Here is a 27,473-nt window from a genome sequence, read left to right as displayed (position 1 = left end):
TGACTCAACTCCCATCCTTCCCAACCTCAGTGTACTACATATGCACCTTGTTGTTAGAGTCCTTGAAGGCATCAGGTTGAGGAAATCCCTGAATTCTATCCAGCTTGATTAGCCTGAATTTCAGAAGCTTCCATCCTGGGGGCAGACAGATACACAAAGAATACAGCCACTAGAATCTTGATAGCAGTCAAAACAACTGACCACAGCATCCACACTACACTAGCTGATCTGGTTCCCAGTCTAAAGCAGGATACAATTCAAAACCCTCTGCTTTGTCTACAAGTGTGTGACAAAAAAATGCCTGTGAGCATCTCTCTCAATTTCTTTTCACCCGCTCTCCCAATAGAGAAATCTGATCCTCTCAAATGGCTCTTCTCACTCCCCCACTTATAGTTTCAGCTACACTGTCTTGTTTGAGACTTTGTGCCTTCACTTGTTATGCTCCAAAAATCTGGAACCAAGGTACACCTACCCTTATGGCTCTAGTTGTGTTACCTCACTTTCAGGAATAAAGCTAAAGAATGGCTCTTTGGCCACACCTTCCCTTACAGCCCTCTCAGCAAAGACATACAGTCTTTCTGACCCATCTACCTGAACCGTCAAGTAAGGACTCTATAGTTGTACACCTTGGCCTCTCAATGCTGACCACTGTAGATTTGATTCAGCTGTGATTGTAAATTACCTTTGATCAATGTACTGTAACTGTTGGTTAAAACTTGTTTTGTAATCTGCCTGTTGCCCCTCAACCATCCTGCTTAACACGTCCAACATGCCTTTGAATTTTATTTCTGCTCTAAGATAAAAAAAAGCTATTTCTTTTCATCTCCATTACAGTCTATTCCTCCTTAAAGCTAGGACAATCACTTGGGGCTTTGTCATTCATTGAAGTATGCTTTTATTAGTGCTACAACTTCCACAGAGATAGCCATGTTAGTGTGAAATATCAAAAATGACATCGTCTATAAGGTGCCACTAGCCTATAACAGATTTCTTGAGGCATGAACTTTCAAGGGCAAAAGTCAGATGCATCTAATGAAGTGCCCTCCTTCCTGTGCACCAAGGGCCGTCAAGGCAGGAAAGGATGTTTGCAACACTATACTCACCCTTACCAATTTCAACAATTACCAAAGAAGGAAGGTATGGTGACCCTTTCTTTATCAAGTCCTGTTCAGTGTTTCGTCGGCCATCTTACCTCACATGAATTCCAATTCAAGCAAATTTTCCTGAGTCATCAGCTACCGTCATTCCTTTTATTCTTATCAACATACTATCAGGAGACAATATCAGCTGATTCATGATTTAATCCTTGAGAAACAAATAGGCTTTTGTTGTTTCACTGAATCTTGGCTTTTAGACTCTGAATTTATTATTTTAATTCAGATCTGTCCAGCAGGCTTTTCCTGTGTTTCCCAACCCTGCAGAAAAGGGCAAGGTGGTGGTTTACTTAATTATTTATAAAGATATTTGGAAACTAAAAATTGAAAACCTTAATGGTGACTCCCTCTACAAAATGCTTGCAGTATCTATGCATTGTTTCTCAAAATGTCTAGTTTATTGTCCTCCAAAACTTCTACAAGCCAATTCCTCTCCATTTTTTGAACAACTATTGTTATCTAAATTTAATTTAAACATGATATTTTTAGGTGATTTCAATATACATGTTGATGCTATTCCTCTCTCCACACATTTCTTGATATCCTGAAATCTCTTGGTTGGCATCAACTAGTCCAAACTGAGTCCCACAAATTAGGTCATACTTTAGATCTAGTTTTTGTTAGTCCCTTTTTAATGTCTGCTTTAAATCTCTATTACTGAGGTTCCGTGGTCTGATCATTCCCTGATCAATTTTCAATTTCACATCAACACAGCTCCAACACTTGTTTCCAATCCATGGATTAATTCTCTTTGACATTTTAGTATTGATGCTACACTTTTCTCTTCCTGCATTTCACCCCTATTACCCAACATTTTAATGGCTAACATCTCAGCATCTGTATCTAAATGGGATTCCACTCTAGGTTCAATTTTAGACAAATTAGCCCCATTAGAACTCATCGGAATCAGGAAAACCAGAGCACCTATACTCAAATTGATGCAACAATCTTTGAGAAAATGCAAATGGCGGAAATACCGCATTCCTGAATCAGCATCTTCATTCAGACCTTTATTAAATTCTTACCAATCCCAAACCGCCGAAGCTAAAAAGGATTTGTTTTCAAAACAGATACGTGACATTGGTTACAATCCTAAGGCTCTTTTTTCGTTAGCTAAAAAGTTAACAAATTGCACATTTCTCAACTCTTCTTCAGCTGGCTTATCCTCTGCCAAGTCATTTCTTATTCTTTTTAATGTAAAGGCTCCTGTTTGGTACACTAATCCTACTACTACTCTACATCTATGGGATTCCTTCACTCAGGTCTCCATTAATGAGGTTAGCCAAATTATTGCTAACTTGAATGATGTCATGTGTCCTTCCAGCAGACGTCCAGCTGCTTTAAAGTTTCCAGAGACTATCTCCCACTCTTACTTATATTATTAATATTTCTCTGGAAGAAAGTTCTGTTCCTGATTAAAAAAGTGCAACTTAGATAATTCTAATCCAAACAATTTTACATCCATCTCTTCACTGCTTTTTTTTAGCAAAAGTCCTTGAGATTGCAGTCTTAAAATAACTGACTGATCATCTAGAAAAGCATGAGTTGCTTGATCCACATCAATATGGCTTTAGACATGCCATGAACATCGAATCTTCTCTGTTATCTCTAACTGACAAATTGAGGCGAGGAATAGACAGCAGCCATTGATATTTACTCATCTCTCTTGACATTTCATCAGCTTTGATATGGTTGATCATGACATTCTTCTCTTTCGTCTTCAGGAAATTGGCTTGGCAGGAGGTGTCCTTAAGTGGTTCCTTTCTTATCTCACAAATAGTTCACAATACATCAAAACAAAACGTGAAGATTCTTTCGCTTCATCTACTAGAACAGGCATACCACAAGGATCTTCCCTTTCATCTGTTCTATTTAACATCTGGCTCCGATTTGCAAAATTCTTTCAAATCTTTCTGATTGTATAAAGTCTACACAGATGATATTCAGTTTGTGCTGCGCCTACATTCCATTTGGCAAAATACTGTTGAACAACACAATAAACTTTAATTGAACATGTCTAAAAGAGTTCCTTTCTGTTCATAGTCCATATATCACCTTTTCAGGCAATACCATTCACTTAGAAATTTTGTCTTTTCCAATTCAAAATCAAGTCAAAAGTCTTGGAGTTTTACTAGACAGTACATTATCCTTTCATCCACATATCACAATGGTAATCAGACAAGGTTTTTCAAATTATGTGTCCTATTTGGTCTCAAAGTTGCTGCATGCCTCAGAATTTCATACTGTTGTACAAGCTTCCATTTTTCCAATCATCGATTACTGTAATAGCCTATACATAGGCTTCTCAGCTCTACATTACAACCACTACAAATGCTTATAAATGAACTGGCCCGTTTAATCGCAGGCATAAAATGCCATGACCATATCACCCCAGTTCTGATTGACTTACACTGGCTTTCAATTAATGAGCAGATCAAATATAAAATAGGCATGATAGTATTCAAATTGATTAACAATAACTCATCCCCATGGTCCAATGCCGTCTTAAAAATATACCAAACATCCAGACATTTGTGCTCCTTCCAAAGAGGCCTTTTAGACATCCCTTCATCAAAATCAGCAAGTGTCTATATTACCCGAGAATGTACCTTTTCTGTCACAGGCCCAGTTCTTTGGCACTCTTTTTCAACAGAACTACGATTATGCACTCAAAAACATTCAGAGAACTTTTAAAACCTTTTTATTTAAGCTGGCATACATGTGACATTTTAATTTTGTGTATCTAATATTTTTTTTAGCGCCTGTTTGTTCATTTTAATTATTTAATGTATTATGCTATTAATTTTCATTTTGTATGTTTTTAGTTTATTTTACTATCTATGTTTTATTGTATATCGCTTAGACCTATTGTAGTATTAAGCGATTAACAGATATTAATAAATGTAAATATGGTTGTCATCTGGCTGATCCAGTCCTTGTTGGGCCCACTGATTTCCCTAAGAAAAGCCAGAATACAAGTGGGGGGGGCAGTCCTGAAAATACAGAGCCAATTGGTAATCCTGGCTGAAAGGGGCTCTGTCTCCTCTGTCCCAGCAGCACTCTCTCACTAGTACCGACAAATCCACCCCCTTAAAGGCACAGGATTTGGAGCTCTGTAAAGCAGGATCGTTGCTGGCCCTCCCGCTGCACCTTTTGAGGGGGCAGGTTTGATGGGGTGCTGCTGCTCACTGCATGTAAGAAAGTGCTGCCACCCACTGGGCTGGAGCGGCCTCCTCTCCCCCTCCTGCTGGAGGATTCTCCTCCCTTCCCTGCTCCTGTGTCTAGGGGGCGCTGAAAAAGTAGGGTCCTGGTAGGGTATCACTATGGTACCACAGTAACAGAAATCCCTTTTTAGCATGGGGGTTGTTTGGCCTCTACTGCTGGAGAATGGTAACAACAGAATGTTGGGAATTATTAGAAAAGGAATGATGAATAAAACGGAAAATGTTATAATGCCTTTGTAGCGCTCCATGGTGAGACCGCACCTTGAATACTGTGTACAATTCTGGTCGCCGCATCTCAAAAAAGATATAATTGCGATGGAGAAGGTACAGAGAAGGGCTACCAAAATGATAAGGGGAATGGAACAACTCCCCTATGAGGAAAGACTAAAGAGGTTAGGACTTTTCAGCTTGGAGAAGAGACGACTGAGGGGGGATATGATAGAGGTGTTTAAAATCATGAGAGGTCTAGAACGGGTAGATGTGAATCAGTTATTTACTCTTTTGGATAATAGAAAGACTAGGGGGCACTCCATGAAGTTAGCATGGGGCACATTTAAAACTAATCGGAGAAAGTTCTTTTTTACTCAACGCACAATTAAACTCTGGAATTTGTTGCCAGAGGATGTGGTTAGTGCAGTTAGTATAGCTGTGTTTAAAAAAGGATTGGATAAGTTCTTGGAGGAGAAGTCCATTACCTGCTATTAAGTTCACTTAGAGAATAGCCACTGCCATTAGCAGTGGTTACATGGAATAGACTTAGTTTTTGGGTACTTGCCAGGTTCTTATGGCCTGGATTGGCCACTGTTGGAAACAGGATGCTGGGCTTGATGGACCCTTGGTCTGACCCAGTATGGCATTTTCTTATGTTCTTATGTTCTTTATTTTAGTCATGGTTAGCTCTCTGGCCACTAGACTTCTGCTACATTGCCTGGCATACTGTAACTGATATAATATGAGAGAAAGTGGTGCTGGCTTAGTTGTCAGAAACATTTCTTTAGATATTTTCCAGTACAGATGTATATTTTGGTTAAATCTTGCACATTTATTTGTTCTGTACCAGATGAATAAAGGATGATGAGACCCAGTAGATTTCCATAAATATGTGGTAGTGAGCCTGACCACTGGATTTGTTGGATTCCTTTTAAGGAAGCAGAAATGCAAAAACAATTGTTGGGTAATGATCAGCAGAAAAAGGGTGGTGATATTGCCCCTGTATAGCTCACGTGGGATACTGTGAACAACTCTAGACCCTGCACCTTCAAAAGATATGAACAGGATAGAATCAGCCCAGAGGGTGGCTACTAAAATAGTCAGAGGTCTTTGTTCTAAAGCATATGGAGACAGACTTAAGATCTAAACATGTAGACTCGAGAGGAGAGGCAAGCTGAGGAGATAGAGACATTCAGTAACACAAGTTTTCCATGCATAGGAAAGGAGGCTCTAGAACAAGAGGTCATGAGATGAGGCTGAAAGGGAGTAGACTCAGGAGTAATCTTAGGAAATATTTCTTTACCGAGAGGATGATGGATGTGGTGGAGACAAAAACAGTTTCTGAATTCAGGAAAGCGTAGGATTAAATACAGGGGATCTCTAAGGAAGTGGGGAGAATTATAATGCTAAATTGGATGGATGGGAAGACAGTCTTTTTCTGCTGTCATGTTTCTATGTTCCGTCTTCTACCAGGGCAAAAAAACGTACAACAAATAAACTCTTTAGATATTAGTCCCCATTTTTGAATGCTGGTTTTACTTGTGTTTTCCAGTAGCTGTGTTTGTTTAGACAAAAAAAAAAAATAGTTACCCGTGTACAGCTGAATTATGCAGGTTAAGTGGATTTCCAGTTGCCTAAAATACTTTCCTGATCTACACAAACATGTCTGCATTAAAAAAAAAAAAAAGGCAGTCTGGAGGCTCCATAGACGACATAGCCATCTTCCATGTTGAAAAGGTCTGATGCACGTGGACGCCAACGGGCTTCGTGCTGTGGCCCCATTTTCCTTTATTTGGGCGTGTGCTTGTCCATTTACTCATCTGACACCCTGATTTTAAACTCCCTGACCCCAGGTGCCTTCTGCAGGCTTTTGCACCCAGACGTACCTTTGCCCTCAGGCGCTATACTGAAAGTGTTCCCCAGCAGCTGCATTTAGAACCTCGTCCCTATTCCTTGGACAGATGTCATGTAACCAATCCCACCTCTTATGTTCATGGTCAGTTTAACTGTGATTCTGCCTGCGACCCTCTCTTTCAAAATAAGCACCTTCTCTCCTGGACACGCGCACTAAACAAATCTGCCCAAACGAAAAAAAAGGCTAAGGAGATTTTACATGGTAGGGTTGTCTTGAATGTGATGAAATATGGCCCAGTACTGTAATGACTAACAAAATAAGTAATCTTTTAGTACAATTTTAAAAAACATCATCATCCTTTAATAAATATACACTGTGCTAAAAATTTACAGCATCTTACAGGTTTAGAAATTCATCGCTGAAGGCTGACATAATTAACAATGCGACATTTTCTATGTAATTTGTATGTATCTGCATTCATTACGGGACAAACACAGTCATTTTGCTTAATTACTTTTAAGCTGTTAGCAAGTCTGTATGTTTAAGTTTGAGGTGGTTCTAATTTTCGTGACAAAGCTGTTAAAATCTGGTTGAATTTCTGATATCTCTCAGGTTGATTGACTTGGGCTCCTTTACTCCCCCACAGCAATCTCATCTGAAATTCTGTCTTAAAAACATCACTCATCTCATCATCTGGGCTGAAACCTAATAGAGAAAAACAACAACAACAACAAAAAATCCAAGTTAAATTGTGTTCCTTTCTCTAGAGATGAAAGTGAGTTTTTGCTGGGCCTGGTGCCTCAGTGACATTGCTGTGTACTGCCCAGCGGAGGACCATTCTCAGGCCTTCTGTTCCCCAGCTCGGCTAGGGAGGGGGATGCTGCGGAGGCCGCGTTTGCAGGGGAGAACCAGCCACTTGTACCCTCGTGACACCTGGCTGAACTTAAGTTGTACCGCTACCGAGTGCCAACGTGCGGTGCGGCTTGTGGCCCTTACTCGAGGACTATCGCGGCAAGGGCTGGGCTGGACTGGCGTTACAAAACTAAGGAAAAATTCTGCATCGTTGCAAAATGAAGGTTTATGGCTCCATCCGTCAACAGAGGCTGGTTCTGACTGAACTGGAAACCAAAATGGAGCATAGGAAAACTGCCAGGCTGAAGAAAAAGTGATTTTGTTTACTTGTTTTATGATTTCTCAGACCTGAAACAATTATATTTGGGTTTTTTTGGAAATAAAAGTTTGTGTACAATGATTCTTTCCCTAGTTTCCCCCTCTGGAGTAATGATAGTGAATGGTCTGGGGAAGGATTATAGCATGGGCTATCGGACAGAATCCCTCTCTGCTCAAGAGAAGTTCCTATCATCAGAAAGAGCTCCAGGAACCACTTGTAAAGGCTAAACACCTGAGAATTAGAGGCTATCCTTGTCATGCTGGGGGAATTTATCTCAGCATGCCGTGGCACCAAATGCAAGCCCTGATTTGTGAACGAGCCACTGTTTTGGAAGAGCTGGCATGATTCTGAGGAAGAGCAGCTACTGCAAGCTATCACACATTTGCTTTGCTATTGTGAGTTGCACAGGCCCTTATAGCCTTCCGTCTTTTCCCCTTAGTTGCCATCATGCATGTACTTTATACCTGAAAGTATAAAACCAGACCTGACTACTGAGGTGAGCGTTTTCCAGCCACTTGAGGTTTTCAATTCCCTATTGCATTCCCTAAGAAAGGAAAGACTACAAATCCCTGCATGCAGTGGAGCATAACCAGAACCTGATCAGCCTGTCTGGAAAAGCTGGGCTCAGTAACCTTACCTGGGGGGGAGGGGCCAGAAGGAGTAGTGTCATCTACCAGTTGGCACTAGGATGCATGTGTAGCAGGTTCTGGGGGAATCTTGGTCTATGGCACTCAGCCAAGCACACTTACCACAGGGGCTGGGCCTTGACAAGAGCGCCCTGGGTATGTGTGAATGAAGGCTTAAAGCCCTGCAGCCCAACAAAAGCTGGTTCTGATTGATCTGGAAGCCCAAAGGAGTAAGAGAAAAATACAACTGCCAGGCCAAAACTACAATTTAACAAAAAAATTTGGTAATACATGTAGTAGAGAGGGAAACAGAAATGTAGAAAAAACCATGAGGCTGCTTTGGAGAAGAGACGTTCCAGCACGTTCCAGTGACAGTTTTGAGTGGGGCAGCGATTCAGTTCCAGCATGCTTGAGACCTTAGCGGAGGGGGCAAGAGAGGGAGGGAGGCTGGTGGTCTGCAGCTGCACGGCAGCCAGAAACTACTGGGCGGGCCGCATGCTCCTTATTTGCCAGCGTGTTCTATATTTCCAGTTGATCTCACTTCCATTGTCTTAAGTAGCGGGTCAATTAACGCAAGAAGGAGCAGGGAGGCTGATGCAATGAAGTGTGCTAAACTTACCGCACCTTGTTGTGTTTTAGCACACATTTTTGTGCACTAAACCTTTGCTCAAGATTTAATAAAGTTTCTAGCACTCAAAAAATGTGCACTAACAAGTCAAAATGTGCACTAAATCTAGCACACCTGTATGCCAGTGCTGATTAAATGGAGGCATTAGCCATTATTCCCAAAGGCAGGGAGGTGCGTGAAAGCCCTGAAGGCTTAAAAAACAGGTGTTTTTAACGCTGCAAATGTAACTCCTGGGTCAGAGATGGTGCAAAGTCTACTTACATTTCAGGGGCTAGTGTTAGTCCATGGTGCTATGCAAGCATGGTCCAAGACCTGGAGTTCCTGGGCACGCAGGGGTCCTGGATTCAGGTCTCCCTGGTCTGGAGCGGACTCCTGCACCCAGGATCCCTAGGTCTGGGACCTTGCTGGCACCGCATCATAGGCTAACTCTAGCGCCAGAAACACGAGTTAACTTTACTCAATCTTGGAAATAGGAGCTACATTACCAAGCCTGAAAAAACCAGGCTAAGCAGTGAGGGGTAACTATGGCCAGGGCCCCACAGCCAGAGATGCCCGCGTGAGAGTCCCTGGGCAGCCTCTCGCTGAGTCGGGGGTCCCAGACTGGACCACAAAGTCTCAGTTTTTTAAGTGAAAAACGGTAATAAGGTCAGTCTACTTACTACTGTACTGCTATTTTTAGCGCACTTGGCTAAGCTTAGCATGCTTTTTTTTTTTTATTAAACTGTATTTGCATACAATTTGCTTACTACAGCAGACATTAATGTAATTTTTTTTTTTTTTTAGCAATCTGAGAAAAAAATTCTGCATTAAATGTTGACACTTTTTTTTTTTTTTTTTTTTTTACTAATGTTTTGTTATACTGAGTTTAGATTCAGTTCTTATCCAATGGAGGCACCTACCACTGAGATGGGAAAGCAGATCAACTTTTTTGCAAGTCAAATGACATAAACCAGGATCAGGTTCGATTCAGTGGTTCCTGCTCTTAATCCAGAATTCACAGGGGCTGCAAGTTCACAAAGCAGCTAAAATAACAGTACTTTACTGCGACATGTTCTTGATGTTGTTACAACCAAATGATATGAAGGACAGATTTCATTCTGAATATTACAAAGATGTTTAAAAGTGCAAGAACAAAGATGTAAATGTTGTTTTCACATCTTTTCCATGTTTACTACCCTGCACAGAATGTTTGCTTGTCCAGTCTCCACGTACCTTCCAGGATCCTCTCTGCATTCGTTCTGTATCTGTCAGCGTTCTGGGCTATGAGACGGGAGGCCTCCAGGTGATTTAACATGATTTCACAGCCCCGGTCATTGTTTTCCCACATGTCCAGTCCTTCAAAGATGACTGTCTGGCGCTCCAGGAGGGTTACCAGAGGCATGAGCAGTGGCACCGTTACGTTAGTCTGGGGAGCACATATTCCTTCTGCAGCTGATACATAAGCAAGAATTTATTACCCCGGCTCACGTTTATTATAGCGCGCTTCCTCACATTAGCTAGCTGCCGTAGTTCGCCTGTCAGTAACCACACATCTTAAACAATTCTGCAGAGAGACGTCTGCACACCGATGCCTCGGTTCCCTGGAAAGCATCATTTTAAATAGCAGCTTCTCGTGAAGCTTTGCAAGCTGCCGTCAGGGCAGTTAATGCTTGTTTTATACACACGAAGGTCCCAGTGGACCTATAGATTTGAGGCTCTTTTAATTTTCCACAGAGCCTCAGCAGAAATTCATCTCACAGAATCCTAAAGTGAACTCTTTGGTATACATTTCTCCTGGCGTTCTCAGACGTAAGAATGTTTGATTGCATGCCCCCCCCCCCCCCACGGAATCCAGACACCTGGAGAAATCCTAGATAATTACTCTTCTCCAAATCTATTTACACACTAGGACTGAATTTAATGCCTCACCTGCCGTGTGTGTATTAAATTACAGTCATTTCCTCCATCCCCTTTGGAAAGCGAGAGAGAAGAGCTCCAAATTTCATTGCAAGCTTATGAATGAAAGAAGAACAGAAATGACTGCAGCTGGTTCCCTTTGCACTTACCCCTTCCTTCATGTAAAGCTTTGCTAAATGGTTTTAACTGCTTTTCATATATAATTGCCGTCTGGGTGTACTGATGCCTCAGACTGGTCCAGGTTTGCTCTAACCTCGTGATCTGCAATACAGAAAAGATTTCTAGACTCCGCGCTGCAGACTTTGCTTCAGAGAGGCAAAGGGCTGTGTCATGGATGAGCGGCACCTGCGCTATTAAACCATCATAAACGGCGTTGTGCAATTTGCTCCTACAATTCCTCAGTGCAATGAGGAAAGAGTCATTTGAGTAATTCCTCCTTCAAACCATGCATGAGCTCCTCCGTAACTATTTCATGTTGTTCTCCCCTGTTAAAAAATATTTACTGCATTTGCATGTTTTCCACCAAACTTACCCGTTCACGATCTCTAAAATCAACACATTGATAATTTTACTTTCTACTCACACCAACTTGGCTATCTCCCACTTGTCTTCCAATTCATCCAAAACTCAGCTGCTCAATTAGTCTGCCAGGCTCCAATATTTGCTCACGCCACCCAATTGTTTAATCAAATTTTTACAAAAGTGCGTCTTGGTATGCCCAGGTTAGCAATTAATTATTTCCACGTCTACTCCCATTCATCCTTTCTGCTTTTATCTCCCTCTGATGCATTGCCCTTTGCCCCCATTTCTCCCTCGGCTTGATTCTGGAGGTTTTCTTTCACTGCTCCTTACTTCAGGAACAGTCTCTCCCGAAAACACGACTACTGATCACCTTCAGCTTTTACCTCCTCTCCATCTCTCCCTCTATGGATATACTATAGCCACGTGCTCCAGTTCCCGCAGCAAAGTTTCTGCAATTCTGTGCCACGCTTGCAAGGCTCTTTTGAAAATAAGTCCATCTGTGTTTTTGTACTGGGTATCTGGTAAGAAACCTGTTTAATAACCAGAGGCATCACTAGGTACTTTAAAAAAAAAAAGTAGTGCTCCTCTCCCTCCTCCACCGAATCCCCATCCCTCTTCTCCCTCCCTCCTGCTGAGAGAAGGAGAGCAGCACCTGCACGAGCACCTCCTCTGTGCAGGGCCCCCCATACTCTTGCAGGACCTGCTGGCACCAAACGTCAGCCTGAGCTGGCAGAGGAGGCAGGCGACACACGTAAGAAGTGCTGCTGTCCTTTCTCTGGCCGGAGGCAGGGAGAAGGGGACTGGGCAGAAAGCACTTGCCCATGTGATGTGGATGCATGAGTCCCAGGAGAATCACTCTTATTCGCCCTGCACTAGGGTGGCACTTAATTGTGGCAGGGGCCCTAGGTGCCAGTGCCTAGCTATGCCCCTGGGTGGAGGAGGTTTGTTGGATTTTGAATGCTACTAATTTAAAAAAAAAAAAAAAAAGTGCTTTCACTGCTTTGCCAAATAAACAATGTATAATTGTACCAAGACACAATTTTAAGTACATGGCAGCTAATTTATTTAAAGAGCTGAAAGCTGGGCTATTGTTTTATGATTAGCTTAACAATTGAGTAGTTTTCGAGCTCTCTATGTACAGAGTATTGTAAGACATGCTTGTTTCAAGTCAGTGAGATAATTGGACTCAACTGCATGAGAGCATCTTTTATTTCTTTGAAAAAGTTTCACTTGTAAAACTGTGACATCAAAGACCGGCCAGAAGAAGAGTGACCATTATTTCCATGTTTCTAGAAATAAAGCCAGGTGCTAATTTTTGCTCTTCTTAAACTGAAGATGCATGTTAGATATCTTAATGATATTGTTCTCTGATGGGCTAAGCATATCTGCCATAGGCACAAAACTCTTTAGTACTTCTGGACTTACTGTACAAAAGATTCAGCCTGCACACAACTGCGATTGCTTGGTTTTAAGCAGGATATTAAGGAGCACATGCTAGAAGAAGTGACATCTACAGGATAGAATTCATGAAAAATGCAAAAGTTAAAACACCCTGGTGGCCCCCAACTCTTGCACCCTCAGAACTGCTCACACTTCTGAACCTTACAGCCAGACTGTCTGCAACAAGCCCTACACAGGCAGACAGAGACACACATGCTAAGGACATTAACTCCCATTCCAGGCTCCGAGAGCTGAATCACACCTTTCCCTGTTTTAAGAGCATCGGGATCCAATGCAAATTATTTATGCAGCTAATATGCAAGCAGCAAAGCATGAAATAGATATTTATTCACCAAAAAAAGTGAAATCACCCAATCTGAATAGTGGATTCAACTTATCTGCCATGATATTTGATCAAATATGATATTTCACATACTTCAAGTCAGCTTCTGAACAAATTCAGACCCCTTTAAAATTGTTTTTGGATTTACAGTATAAAATGGCTTTGAATATCAATGAGATTGTCTCTGGAGCAGTTGCATTTGATCTCTTGCGTGGGTGTCCATTTTGGTCTACTTGAAAAGAAACGAAAGAACTCAGATACCAAAACAATCTTACTGGACAAGCACTGATGGAAGAAGAATGCAGCACACTTAAGGCCGGATTTTTATTGGCCTGCGTGCATAAAACACAGGGGTGATGCGTGCGGCTGGGCCTTGCGTGCGTAACTCCTGTTCTTTTTAAAAATCTACCCCTTAGACGGCAGAAGCATGGCCCAAGAAAAAATTCAGACTTTATTTCCTCCCGCGCTTTAGATACAGTCCATCCATATCTAGAGTCAAAGGATTGCCTTATTCGTTATTTGGTTGATTTAAAAATCCCTACGCGTGCCAAAGCCGGGAGATAAATGCATGACTCGGTATGGTGCATGCCGCATGGATTTTAAAACCCACGTGAGTACGCGCATATCTCCCACTACGAGCACAAATCATAAAAATCTAGTTAAGTGGCAGCGGCTGAATATCTGGCTGCATTTAGTGGCTGTTGCTTATCCAGATAAGTAATTATCTAAGTGCTGAGCAGAAAATGGGTGTTTTGAGGAGGAGCTACTTATTTAGTTAACTTGGCTGGATAAATGCCAGTATTATTTATCCAATTAAGTTAACTGAATAAACTACATCTGCTCAATAGCAGGTCTAAAGTTAGTTGAATAAGATTTATCTGACTAACTGGTGATTTTTTTCAGCATAGCTGTGCTGCTGAATCTCTCTTGTAAGTTAGCCAGTAAAGTCTTATTCAGCTAACTTACTTAGACACTCATTTTTTAATATCTACCTCAAAATATCAAATTGTTTCTATGACTCAAGTACCTGGAAGCCACAAATAAATATAAATCCACTTATTTTGTTAACAGATCATTTATTGTAGCATTCTAAAAAAACAAACAACACACTTACCTGGTGCATATCCAGTGCTTTCATGATAGCAGAAAATGCATACAGGTCTCCCATCGAGTCTTTCAATTCCACCGCCACCTGAATGATTTTATTTAATGTCGCAACCCTCTCCTCCAGATTTCCAGTGCAGCCCAGAATATCCACGGCTATACCTATTGCCATGGTACTGTGTCTGGGGGAAAATGCACACAGTGGAGAGTGAATGATAACCTGGGAACTCGAAAGTTACAGCAGAGGTGGGAAAAATTATGCTTTTGTCCTCGTCCTGTTAAAAACTTATTTGGGTCTATTTTGGGTTTGGCATTGGCTTATTTGACCTTTTTCTGACTTTGAATGCTTTGCTTTCCTGTTGGTCCTCTTTTTCTTTCCTTCCTTTCCTTCCGCTGCTCTACCCAGCCTCATTCGCTTTTCCCTCCAGTCTCTTTCTAATCTTACGTTAGTCTGGCTGCATTAACTCTTCTGTCCAGGCTGGCATCAGGCTCCAGGTGCTGAGTTTTAGGTACCCAGGTGACCCGGCACCTGAGGTTTTTCTAGCCCTGAGTTACAGCAAGTAGAAACCCAACATAAATATATCACTCAGCAAGAACTGACATTTGATTTGATATCCTCTCGGAAAATGTATGGACGAGCAGCTTAGTTTTCATGTATTTTTATCTGATGTATTTATTTATTTATTTATTCACTAAATAAATTTATTTTTTTATTAAATAAATTTTTTTGAATAAATTAATTAATTTATTTATTAAATAAATAAATTATCTGATGTAGGCAGAAAAAGTCTAGCAAAGGACCACTACTATTTATTAGGCATGTGTATTCTTTTGAAACGAAGCAGGAAATTTCAATAGAATTTCCCATTTTGTTTCCCTTTGGTTTTAAAGCAAAATCAAAGAAAAACAAAATTTTGTTTATTTACCTTTACTTCCTTTTCAAACACATGGTCACTGCTGCCACTGCCAACAACCTCCCAGGCCCTCCCCCCTCCAACCTCCCTCGCCTACTAAACTCTTACCACAGTTTTCTTTTTCTTCGTGGGGGCAGGAGCAACCTGTGGTATTGCTTAGAAATGGCACCGGCAGACTGAGGCCTGAGACGTGGTTTCGTTTCTTCCACACAAAATGGTGCCAATCTGGGCCTGGCTGATGCCAATGTTGTACAAAAGAAATTAACAGTGGCACCAACCTTGGTCTTCTGGTGTCATTTCCATGTATACCAGCAGCGAGGCGAGCGCCACCAGCGATCGGACATGCCCCATGAAGAAAAATAAAAAAAATAAAAAGGTTAGGAGAGGTAGAAGGATCAGAATGGAGCCAACGTTTTGTTTCCTTTTGTTTTTTCTTCTTTTTTTTTTTTTATTTTGTTTAATATTTTTTGTTTTAAATAAATGAAATGAAACAATTTGCCTTGTATGACAATTAGGTAGAAGAAAAAACCCCACACATATATATACATATATGTGTGTGTGTGTATAGTAGCATTGTTTTGTATCAAGTTAGTATATATTATTGATTGTGATATTTTAATTCCAAAAAAGTCATTGGATAGGAGACTGGTAGACTGGTAACTGGTTAAACGATAGGAAACAAAGAATAGGTCTAAATTGTTAGTTTTTGCAGTGGAGATACATGAAGAGTGGACTGCCCGGGAATCTGTACTGGAACCAATGTTCCAGTCTGAGTTCAGACCGAGAAAATAAGATTTACAGAAGCCATGTTCGTGCCATGAAGGGAAGATTTGATTTGGTGATACAAAGCTTGGAGTAGACAATTCCCCTTAAGCAGGACCTTCGGGTTCGAAACGCGATCGCGTCGGGCCTTTAAAGTTGAACATTGTTTTCAATAAGATAAGTATCATTACACCTGGAAAATATATGGAAGAAAGGATTGTGTGACATTGATACTTTGGATCATTCTGGACCTTTCCATGAGAGATGTATTGTTAACAGTGAAGTTCCCTAAGACTTGGCAGTACTTTAATTGCAAGTAAATACCAAAAAATATTGGAGTTATAAATAAAGTAATGTGACCTATGACCAATTGTGAGTTTGACTGATATACAAACTCCTTGCGTATGGGTCCTACAAATCAAACTATAAAAGTTTAAGTGATTGAATGTGTGGCGATGAAATGATATAAAAGTGAAACTGGTTGAACCAATTTGCATTTTTGTATTAACATTCTTGTGAGCCATGTAGACTTGGGAAAGTCATGGCTTATTCTTGGATATGAGGAAGAAACATTGGATCTATTCTTTGGGATCCTGCCAGGTACTTGTGATCTGGATTGATCATTGTCAGAGATGGGATGCTGGGCTTGCTGAAGCTTTGGTCTCATCCAGGATGACATTTCTTATGCTCTTAAGGCCCGATTTTAAAAGCCTGGTGCGAACTGAAATGGGCAGCTATGTGCATGGCTGGGCCGGGCTGCGCGCACCCCATGGGGATTTTAAAATCCCATGGTCACACTCGTATCTGCCCATATGCGCAAAAGAACGGGTTCGAAAAAAAGGGGCGAGCTGGGGTAGGCCAGGAGAGCGCCATTAGGCACTGTCCCGCTGAAGCGCACGACAGCCGACTGGCGCGTGCAACCTGCTGCTGCTCAGGAGAGCAGGAAAGTTTGAAAACAAACAAAAAAAAAATTTAGTTAGCGGGGTTTTAGGGGCCGGGGCGGATAGCGGAAAAGAGAGGCAGGTTAGCTAGGGGGTTTAGGAAGTTCCCTCCCGATCCGCTCCCAGAAAACTGGGGAAAGGGTCTATCGCGTTGTTGCGCGCATCTTGTAAAATTTCCCCCTCTTACGCGAGCGAGTCGACACTCTTTATCTCATGGCGGCCGGCTCCTGCTTATCCTCTGCTGGTTGCACAGATTGGAAGCCATGGGCCTGATTTACTGAGGCTTTTCTCCCATTCTGAGTCTATGGGAAAAATGCTTAGTAAATGAAGCCCCAGTCACAGCTAAGCACGATTTAATACACACAGATGATGTTTTCCCACAAAATTCTGCATTGGCAAATACTTTCTCTCAATAGATCGGACCCCAGCATGCGTGGGGCTGGGCCCCTTTTACCTTTCGATAATGTCCAGGCGCAGTTGGTGTCCGTAAGGCAAAGTGATAAGTTCCAGCCCCGAGCTGACTCCCATGCGCTTCCTCATCTCCGCAGAGACCTCCAGTATCCTGGCAACCTGCACAGAGCACAAAAGTTCACAGGCACACATTCAGGAAGTTGGATCCGACTGACTTCGGCCATGCGAGATGGGAAAACCTTTTACCCCACAACAAATAAATGAAATAGAAGCCGACAAGGGGCTGGAATGAATCCCAGGATTTTCTTTTTATGTGTATGCATGAGAAGTTGTAAAAGAAAAAAAAAGTTGTATACGCAGTTCGATAAAGCTTATAAAACATTATTATATTGGCATGAAGTTAAAAATGGGAAGACAATTTAGTTAAGCTTCTCTGGACAGTGTGAGGCATTGTCTTCCTTAGAGGCAAAAACTAAATAATTCTGCTAGGTGTAGAAAGCTGATTTATACATTTTGCATACACAAAGTTCTGCCACTGAAGTATAAACCATCAGTTCAATGAACTTTTCCACCTTAGTGGACTCAACATATTGGCCAAGTCAAAATGCTATAAAGGGTAACAGGCCACACGGGGCAAGTGTGACCACTTTTTATTAACTCCTGCTGGGAAATTCTGCAGAGCCAGAGGCGGCAATGATTTTACTCCAAGTGCCAAAACCTTCACATCATCATGGAAGGGCAGTGTCCTGCTTCTTCTGGCCTAATACCTGCTGCCAACGCTCTCCTAGCAGCCAGCCAGCCGGCCCCTAGCTGAGGATGAGATGAGATGGAAGTGGGAGGCCCAGCAGTGGAGCAGAGGGCCAGCAGTAGAGGAGTGGAAATCCAACAGTGGGTAGAGGGGAGATCCAGCGGAGGGAGGAGGAGAGTAGTGCAGGACTGGAAGGGGGTAGGCCTTCAGTGCCTTCATTTTTTGGGGGGGCAGGGGGAGAGGGGGAGGGAAGAAAGAGCTGATTTGGCAACCCTATGGTTATTCTAGCAATGTGACATTTATTATGAATGTATCAACTGGCATTTCCAGCTGCTGACTGGCTGGATTACTACTCCAAGTGAAAAATCTTGTAATTATCACTTAGAAATGAATTACCTAAAGCAATACAGCCTCCTAGGCCAAAACAGGAAGAGGAATTCTTACTGCAGTTAAGAAAGAGAATTTGTCTCGGGCTCATTTTTATCTAAACTGCAGTTCACATCTAATAAATTCAAGAAAAGCCAAACAAATGAAAAAAAAAAGTCTCTCTCTCCTTTTCTTCATCAGCAGCTGCACGCTTCTGAAATCTATTTATTTTCTACTTCCAAGTGGCGGTCAGTGGCAGAAGAGGGAGTCGAGGGTTCACTGGCCATATTATCATTCCCACTGTTTGAAATGTGGACTGTTTAGCAAAAACATAAGTAGACTGTCTGCCTAATATTGCAAAATGAAATTGTGATTTTGCCCAAGCAGCGCCAATGAGTGACTGAGACGAGTGAGACATCTTACTCTAATTCTCTCCCCAGTTATATGAACCTTGTTGTAATGTAACTTTACGAACTCTTTGCACTTGTTAATGTTCCGTTTCTGTGTTCACACCCCCCTTGTTATATGTAAACCGGCATGATGTGATTTTTAATCACGAATGCCGGTATAGAAAAACTCGAAATAAATAAATAAATAAATAAATAAAAGATCAAAGGAAACAGCAGCGTCTCATCACGTCTTGTTTAAAACCTAACAAGGACATTTTAAAAGACCTGCGTGCGTAAGATTGGGGGTTTACACGCGTGGCCAGGGCCTTGTGTGCGCCGCGTGCATTTTACAAAGGGCCTACCCACGTGCTTAACCCTGTTACGCGCCAAAGTGCCAGGCCCAAAGAAAGGGATGGGCCGGGGGGGTGGGGAGGAGTGGGGCGGGGTCGAGCCGGGACAACGCCATTCGACGCTGTCCCGGGGAAGCGCCCGCCGGCAGCCGGCCGGCACACGGAGATTACTTCTGCTTCAGAGGATCAGTAAGTACGAAAATAAAAAATTTGGGGATAGTTAGGGTAGGTTTAGGGGGTGGGGAGGAGAGGGGAAGAGGGAGGAAGGATAGGATTAGGGTAAGGGAAATTCCCTCCCAGTCCGCTCCTTAATTGGATCGGACTGGGAGGGAACTGGGGACTGGCCAATCGCGTCGCCGTAACTCCCCCCCCTCTCCCACATGTGAGTCGCGAGTCACCCGCACGTGCGTGTGCAGGTTTTAAAACCTGGCGCGCATGTGCGCACGGCCGTCGGATTTTATAACACGTGTGCGCCGATAACCATGTGCACACGGACGCACACGTGCGTTTTTTTACAATCTACCTTTTAACAAGGCAAAGCTTTAAATATATATATATATATATATATATTTTTTTTTAAGAGGGCCGTTTTCAGAAGTGATTTCCCTAGGCAGTCCGGCCCGTCTCCAAACTGCCCATGGAAAAAGCAGGTAGGCTCGAAGGTGAGGTTAGGTCAGGGGAAGCAATAAAGCACATGGCTGGGCATTTTCCAAACTCCACCTGTTGTTTTGGAGGAAAACAAGTAACTGCTGCAGCTGCAGGCCCAAATCTGTACCGGTCCTTTCTCCTTGGGCAACTGTCATTGGAGAACGGCTGCCACGTCCGCAGGTAAAAGTAGCCACGGATTTTGCAGCCATGCTCCGAAAACTGGGCCCTCTAAAAAAAAAGTGATAATCTTGGGTCGGTGAAAACACGAGCCCAGTCACTGCAGTGCCAGTCCTTGGCCGGGGGCCATGCTTCCCCCCCCCCCCCCCCCCACCTTCCTGAACCTGACACACGTGTACACTAAGTCCAACTGGTAGGTGACACCTCTGAATGGTAGCCGAGCCCCCCCCTCCCCCCCGCCTCTGCAGCATCACCAGCCTGGGGACAGAATCTGTGTCCTCTGCCGGCAGGACGCAGTGCTGACGCTGAACCTCTGTGCAGGTTCGAACCTTTAAAAAATAGGCTGTTGTCCTTGTGACCTCGCAGCCAGTTGGGTTTTTCAGGATATCCGCAGTGAGTATGCGTTTGAGAGATTTGCATATACTGGGTCTGCAATGTAGGCAAATCTCTCTCATGCCTATTGAGTGTGGATATCCTGTAAACCCAGCTGCTTGTGGGGTCAGGATAGGCTTGCCAACTAGCTTCATCTATTCAGGACAAGCTGATCCAGTCCTGGTTTTACCCCACTGCCTGCTTGGACCTAGCTGTCCTGCTTTACTTAGGGAAATCAGTAGGAACAGCAGTAGTATTAGACTATGCAAGCATCAGGATAAAACCAGGATTTGAATCAGCCTGTCCTGAAAATACAGAGCCAGCTGATAACCCTAGGTCACAAGGACAGGTTTGGGAATCGCTGGTTAATAGGGTGACTGCCCCTGGCCCTGTGCACGAAGGGATCAGCTGTTATGCACCGCCAACCCTCGTCAGCAATTCACTCCAGCAACTCCGGCCACCCTGATTAGATGCTCCGTGCTGACTTGCCCCTTGCCCTGCACCCATCTAGGGCCTGTTCTGAACTACGGAGTCCTGCAGCTAGCATGAAACCTCCTTACACTATTTACGTTCAATGCCAGAGCTGCGGTTCAGAATTTGTTTTAGTAAAGCATTACTCCTATAGCACCACTAGAGGGAGCAGTTTGCTTATGCTGAGCACACCCAGCATCAATTTCTTCATTATCTCTGCCCACGAATAAAGTTGATGCTAAAATGAGCTGAATGTGTCAGTCCAATTACTCTCCTTCTGCTGGTCATTTTAAACGATTCTGGCCTCAAAACACCCCCTGCCTTTTAACGCTTGCACCAATAATGGATTTCTCCTCCCATCCTTCCTTACTGTGTGTAGCAAAGCCATGTCACCTCTTTTTACACATTCTGATAAAACGCAAACCAATTTACCTTACAGTCCACTTTAAGTATGTGTTTGGCAATAATCCTTGGATGGTTGTTGGTGAAAAGCTCCTTCGCTCTTCTTAACATCAGCATTTCTAGAGGTTTGTTTTCAGGGAGGAGGAGAGGGGATTCAAATTCATTGGGTCTAAAGGAAGACTCCGTCTCGTACACCGGCTTGGCAAACACGTGCTCATCCTGCTCCGAGGACGCGTCCCCCGAGCTCTGGGAAGCACTGTCCTCCGAGTCCAGGTTTAAGTAGCTCATGTCGGAGTTTCTGAGTGAGGCCCGCCCCGTCTTTTCACTCGCCGTCTGGTGCTCCACCGGGCTGCCCTGCAGACAGAAGGACGGCCTCGTTCCTTCCCAGTCTATCGGGTCGGCAGGGTTCAGTTCACAGTAGTTTGTTTCTGGGCTGTGCCAGCTTGCGGGAGATGGTGGCGTCGTCTTCATCGAGGGCACTTTGCTAGGTTTGGGCGGTGGCTTAGGGCACAGCTGGCTGTCTGATCCGCGCAGAGCTTCCCCGACAGGAGCCTCGTAGGTGAATCTCCGGCCCGTGGTCGGGCTTAGAGTTGGTTCGCTGCCTGTTCTAAACACTGGGGACCTTGGGCACAACTTTGCTTCTGTTCCCGATATCTGAGATGAGTGTCTAGAGCCTGTAGGTGAAGAATAAAATCATTAAATCTGGTAACCATGACTTCTATTCTGGATTTCTTTATATATATATATATATATATATATATATATATATATATATATATATCACTCTTTAATTAACTTTCCAGAGAACAAGTTTTATAAATAGAGCAGCCCTGTCCCGTTATCCCTCACCATCTGGTGCTCTTAATAAAGCTCATTCTTTCTGTGGCTGGTCAGAGATCAACAAACTGCAAACAAATGAATGCTCCCATGCGTCAGAGTCCTCCGAGCAGGTCCCCCTCCTGTTTGGGGCAACCATGCTCTGGGTGCATTCTCGGCTGCGCTGCTGCTCTAGACGGAGAGGAAACCGCGGTGCTGAGCATGGCAGATAAAAGACGCATTAAAGGCACAGCGCCTCCTCGCCCCTTAGCGTCACTGAGAGGTGCTCTGCCGAAATGTTTCCTTTTCAGCTTCACCTTACAGGCTCTTTCACAATTTAAGGACTGTCGTTTCTTTTTTATACTTTTCAACAGTCATACCTTGAAATTTGCTTGTAAAATGTACAAAACGTGAGAGGGCTTTTATGGAATGTGAAACCTATTCTGGAAAATCCTTTTATTTTCTTAATTCCTTTTGAAATCAAAGGCATATTTTCTATGAGTTTATATTTATTTTATTAATACACCTTTTAGTGATGAAGTACCAGACAGTATATTGAAGATGGTCTGACTTCAGTATTATTTACGTTGGAGCACAGTTCTTTCCTTATGCTGAGGAATCAGCACCTGCTTTGATGGTACAGGGCAGTTCACTTCCCGCAGGGCCCGCTCTAGGGCAAATGGTGACCCCCTCCACCCCCCTAACTGATCCCTGCTCCTCCGAGCATGGGTTAAGGAAGTCAGACTGGGAGGAGGCAGGAGGAAACCCCTCCCCCTTCAGATTGATATGGATTAGCGGGGGATGGGCACACTATTTCTAAGGCCAGCACTGGAGTGGGGGGTGGGGGGTGGGGGGAATGGGGTGAGTGCTGAGGCCAGGGGCAGAGATATAGAAATGCACATTCTCTAGATACAGAAATGTTGCAGCTACAGAATAAAAAGGCAGATTTTTCATTTTCTATCAATCATGTATAGAGATGTGAATTGGAACCGGAATCTGTTCTGATTCCGGTTCCGACTCACATCGTGGATTTTTTTTCATTCGATCCCATCGGTTTTTTGTTTTTTTTTATCGGCTGCGCCCGAGCCGATAAACAAAAAACCCACCCCGACCCTTTAAAACCGCCCCTTAGCTTCCCCCACCCTCCCGATCCCCCCCAAAACGTTTTAAAATTACTTGGTGGTCCAGTGGTGGTCCCGGGAGCAATCTCCCGCTGTCGGCTGCCACTAATAAAAATGGCGCCGATGGCCCTTTGCCCTTACCATGTGACAGGGTATCCGTGCCATTGGCCGGCCCCTGTCACATGGTAGGAGCACTGGATTTTTTTTTTATCGGCTGTGCCCGATGGCGCCGGCCATCCAGTGCTCCTACCATGTGACAGGGGCCGGCCAATGGCACGGATACCCTGTCACATGGTAAGGACCACCAAGTAATTTTAAAACGTTTTGAGGGGGATCGGGAGGATGGGGGAAGCTAAGGGGCGGTTTTAAAGGGTCAGGGTGGGTTTAGGGGTGGTTTTAATGTGCCATGTTTCCCGCCCTCCTCCCAAAACGATAAGAGAACCCCACGAACAATTTTGTGGGGTTTTCCTATCGGTTTTGGGGAGCCCCCGATTTCTGACGATTTTGAAAATATCGTACAATATTTTCAATCATCAGAAATACGATTCACATCCCTAATCATGGATCCTGAATCACACATCACTAGCACACCCCTAGACTATGCATACCATTAATTGGCTTGCAATAATTGTATCTGGCAATTTGGCTACAAGTCATTACAAGAAAAACTCCTAAGGGCCCTCTATGCAATAAAAAAACCAAAAACCCTGGCCACTTCTAGCCACCCAGCAAAACTATTTTTTTAAATAATTTCACAGCGTTGCATCAATAATTTTAGAAAATGAATACAAGATCTTATTCAGATGATATTTAACACCTCATTGAGTACACAAAATATACCAATAGATGTCAGTTGTTGGAGATAAATACAGAATAAATATAGAATAAAGAATAAATACAGAATAAAGAGACCTTAAAGCATAAATACAAATATGCAACAAGCCAGCTGCTGTATGCAATGCAATATTACCATTTTTCATAAAACATCAAATAAAATTAAGAAATATAATTCATGAATCATAATAGTAAAACCATAATAATAAAAATAATAAATATTTCAAAATATCTGATGAATAAAACATCCAGTAATTTAAATTTTTTTTTATAAATTTCACAAAACAATAACATATTTCAAAATAGCAGGATCATCAAATAACACCCAATAATTAAAACTAATAAGGATTAAATAATCTCCTGTTCTCTATACCTGGGCTATTTTGATTTTCAGTCACCCTGAGATTGTCTTGGACTGGGGGAGGTGGTGCCACACAAACTTTATCTTCCCTGTCACACACGCAAACTTTCACGATCATTCTCTCACACAATCCCTCTCTCATACACATACCCATGCTCTCACACACACTCCATCTCTTTCACATACACAGGCTCTATCTAGCCCTCATACACACACAGGTTCTCACATACAACTGTTTGTGTAAGTCTGTGTGAATATGAGAGAGCTTTCTCTCACACCCAGGTTCATTCTCTCACAGAGTTCCTCTCTCATATATACATCCATGCTCTCACACACACATTCCATCTCTGTCCCTCGCTCACACAGACACAGATATATATACAGGCTTTCTCTTTAACACACACATGCATACAGGCTCTCACACACACACACTCTCAGGGCCTCCCCCATTCTCCATTCCTGGGAATATTTGACCCTAAGATTGTCGTGGATTAGTCAGGGGTGGGGTGAAGGGAGTGGGGTGTGCACAAACTTTCTCCTCTCTCTTATATATACACTCTCACGCACACATTCTCTCTCAAATACCCACTCTCATATGCTCATTCACAAGTGCATACTTACACTCTCATATGCTCACACACATGCACTTTCACACACACACACACACACACACACACACTCTCAGTAACACACATGCATACTTGCTCACTCACACACATGGTCTGTCACAGACGCTCACTGACTCACTCTTGCATGCATACATTAATACACATGTTCTCAGATGCTGTTTCACATGCTTCCTGAGTCACACATGTGCTCTCTTACTCTTCTCCCGCTCCATCTCTGTATAAGTAAAACAAAAAACATTTTTACTTACATTAGTGGTCAGGGGGGATTCAGCATGGTCCCAAAGAAATAGATCTGGGTCACCTCCCTGCTGCTGCTCCTGACCCAAAGTGGTCTGTGTCCCTTCGTGTGTGAAAGGGGGAGGGGCTGGAAGGCCCTGATGCTGGTTTTTATTATTACATTTTGCCACGGCTCCAGCCAGCAGCTGAGAGCGGCGGCGAGGCAGAGGCAAAAGGTCCCTGTACTGCCTCCCATCAGCCCAGGCAGAGGCAGGGCTGGTGTGAGGAGAGGCAGCGGGAGTACTTCCCACTGACGCAGCAGCGACGGGAGGAGAGATGTGGAAAAGATCCATGGAGCCGCTGCTACCACTGCCGTCGCTGCATGGGAAAAATAAAGGCTGAAGCATTAGGAAGGAGAGCCTCGGGGGGAGCAAGGAATAAGCTGCTGAGGGGCCTGGTGTTGGGTGCAGTAACTCTGCAGTCACGGGGCTGCTGCGACCAACACCGACTCCACGGGCCCATTTTTCTATTGAGGGGTGGAGTAGCGGGGTCAGCAGGACACAGACAAATTACCTCAAATTAACAGAGAGTAGGATTAAATGGACAATTTTCTCAGTGGAAGGGAGTGGACAGTGGAGTGCCTCAGGGATCTGTATTGGGACCCTTACTTTTCAATATATTTATAAATGATCTGGAAAGAAATACGACGAGTGAGATAATCAAATTTGCGGATGACACAAAATTGTTCAGAGTAGTTAAATCACAAGCAGATTGTGATAAATTGCAGGAAGATCTTGTGAGACTGGAAAATTGGGCATCAAATGGCAGGTGAAATTTAATGTGGATAAGTGCAAGGTGATGCATATAGGGAAAAATAACCCATGCTATAATTACACAATGTTGGGTTCCATATTAGGTGCTACAACCCAAGAAAGAGATCTAGGCATCATAGTGGATAACACATTGAAATCGTCGGCTCAGTGTGCTGCAGCAGTCAAAAAAGCAAACAGAATGTTGGGAATTATTAGGAAGGGAATGATGAATAAAATGGAAAATGTCATAATGCCTCTGTATCGCTCCATGGTGAGACCGCAACTTAAATACTGTGTACAATTCTGGTTGCCGCATCTCAAAAAAGATATAATTGCGATGGAGAAGGTACAGAGAAGGGCTACCAAAATGATAAGGGGAATGGAACAGCTCCCCTATGAGGAAAGACTAAAGAGGTTAGGACTTTTCAGCTTGGAGAAGAGACGACTGAGGGGGGATATGATAGAGGTGTTTAAAATCATGAGAGGTCTAGAACGGGTAAATGTGAATCGGTTATTTACTCTTTCGGATAGTAGAAAGACTAGGGGGCACTCCATGAAGTTAGCATGGGGCACATTTAAAACTAATCGGAGAAAGTTCTTTTTTTACTCAATGCACAATTAAACTCTGGAATTTGTTGCCAGAGGATGTGGTTAGTGCAGTTAGTATAGCTGTGTTTAAAAAAGGATTGGATAAGTTCTTGGAGGAGAAGTCCATTACCTGCTATTAAGTTCACTTAGAGAATAGCCACTGCCATTAGCAATGGTAACATGGAATAGACTTAGTTTTGGGGTACTTGCCAGGTTCTTGTGGCCTGGATTGGCCACTGTTGGAAACAGGATGCTGGGCTTGATGGACCCTTGGTCTGACCCAGTATGGCATGTTCTTATGTTCTAATACCAGGATGATTCTGAATCGGTGGTCTCCAGACTCCAATGCACTCGTTCCTTTGCTGCCTTGGCAGGAGGGAGGGAGAAGCTGCAGCGTGAGGTTCAGAGGCAGGCCTGACTTATGCAGGGGCAGTACTTGATAGGCGGCCGGTTACAGCCTAATTATCAGGTCGGAGCCAAAGCGTTGGTAGCGAGAGATCAGAAAAGGCACTCAATGGAAAGGGGACGGCATCATGCATTAGTACCACAGGTCCACGGTGCCCCCTCAATCATGGTGCCCTGTGCGACTGCATGGGTCACACGCCCCAAAAGCCAGCTACGCTCATCATGTAAGGAGCTCGGTCCCTCTTGCCACAGTATGGCGACATCGGTCCCTGCTTTTATGGTACAGAAAAGCTCAGTACATGCTCTTTTTGAATTAGTCCTTGTTCTTATTTTTCTAAGGACTCCATTGTGTTCCCCACTAAATCTGTGTCCTTAATGCAGAAACTATGAAAGTTGCTCCCATCTTTAAAGCCACTCTTTGTTCTGAGATTACTGCGGAGTGCTCTTAACCAGGGGATATAACGATCCTTAGTGAGTTTCTAGAGAATTCCAGAAGAAGAATTAGACTCTGAGGCAGCTCCAGCAGAAAGATCTCCAGTGAGGAGGGGACAGCAGGAGCTCCCCTCC

The 27,473-nt window shown here is 43.3% G+C and overlaps 1 protein-coding gene across 4 annotated transcripts in view; it reads right to left on the bottom strand.

Moving 5' to 3' along the window:
• Positions 1-6,775: 6,775 nt before the first annotated feature.
• Positions 6,776-27,473, bottom strand: part of BCAR3 (BCAR3 adaptor protein, NSP family member) — a 173,010-nt gene continuing 152,312 nt past the window's right edge. For all 4 annotated transcript variants that reach the window (XM_029617983.1, XM_029617984.1, XM_029617986.1 and 1 more), the window contains 6 exons: positions 21,155-21,798; positions 17,245-17,360; positions 14,184-14,355; positions 10,914-11,025; positions 10,081-10,299; positions 6,776-7,148 (listed from right to left, as the gene is read on the bottom strand). In XM_029617983.1, the coding sequence (XP_029473843.1) occupies positions 6,985-7,148; positions 10,081-10,299; positions 10,914-11,025; positions 14,184-14,355; positions 17,245-17,360; positions 21,155-21,798 (1,427 nt within the window). In that variant the 3' untranslated portion in view covers positions 6,776-6,984. The remainder of the gene's footprint in view (positions 7,149-10,080; positions 10,300-10,913; positions 11,026-14,183; positions 14,356-17,244; positions 17,361-21,154; positions 21,799-27,473) is intronic.

The sequence above is a fragment of the Rhinatrema bivittatum genome, chromosome 10 (genome assembly GCF_901001135.1).
Source record: "Rhinatrema bivittatum chromosome 10, aRhiBiv1.1, whole genome shotgun sequence".
NCBI classification, from domain to species: Eukaryota; Metazoa; Chordata; class Amphibia; order Gymnophiona; family Rhinatrematidae; genus Rhinatrema; species Rhinatrema bivittatum.
The sequence above is the reverse complement of the archived record's forward strand: the minus strand, read 5'-3'. Positions and strand labels throughout refer to the sequence as shown.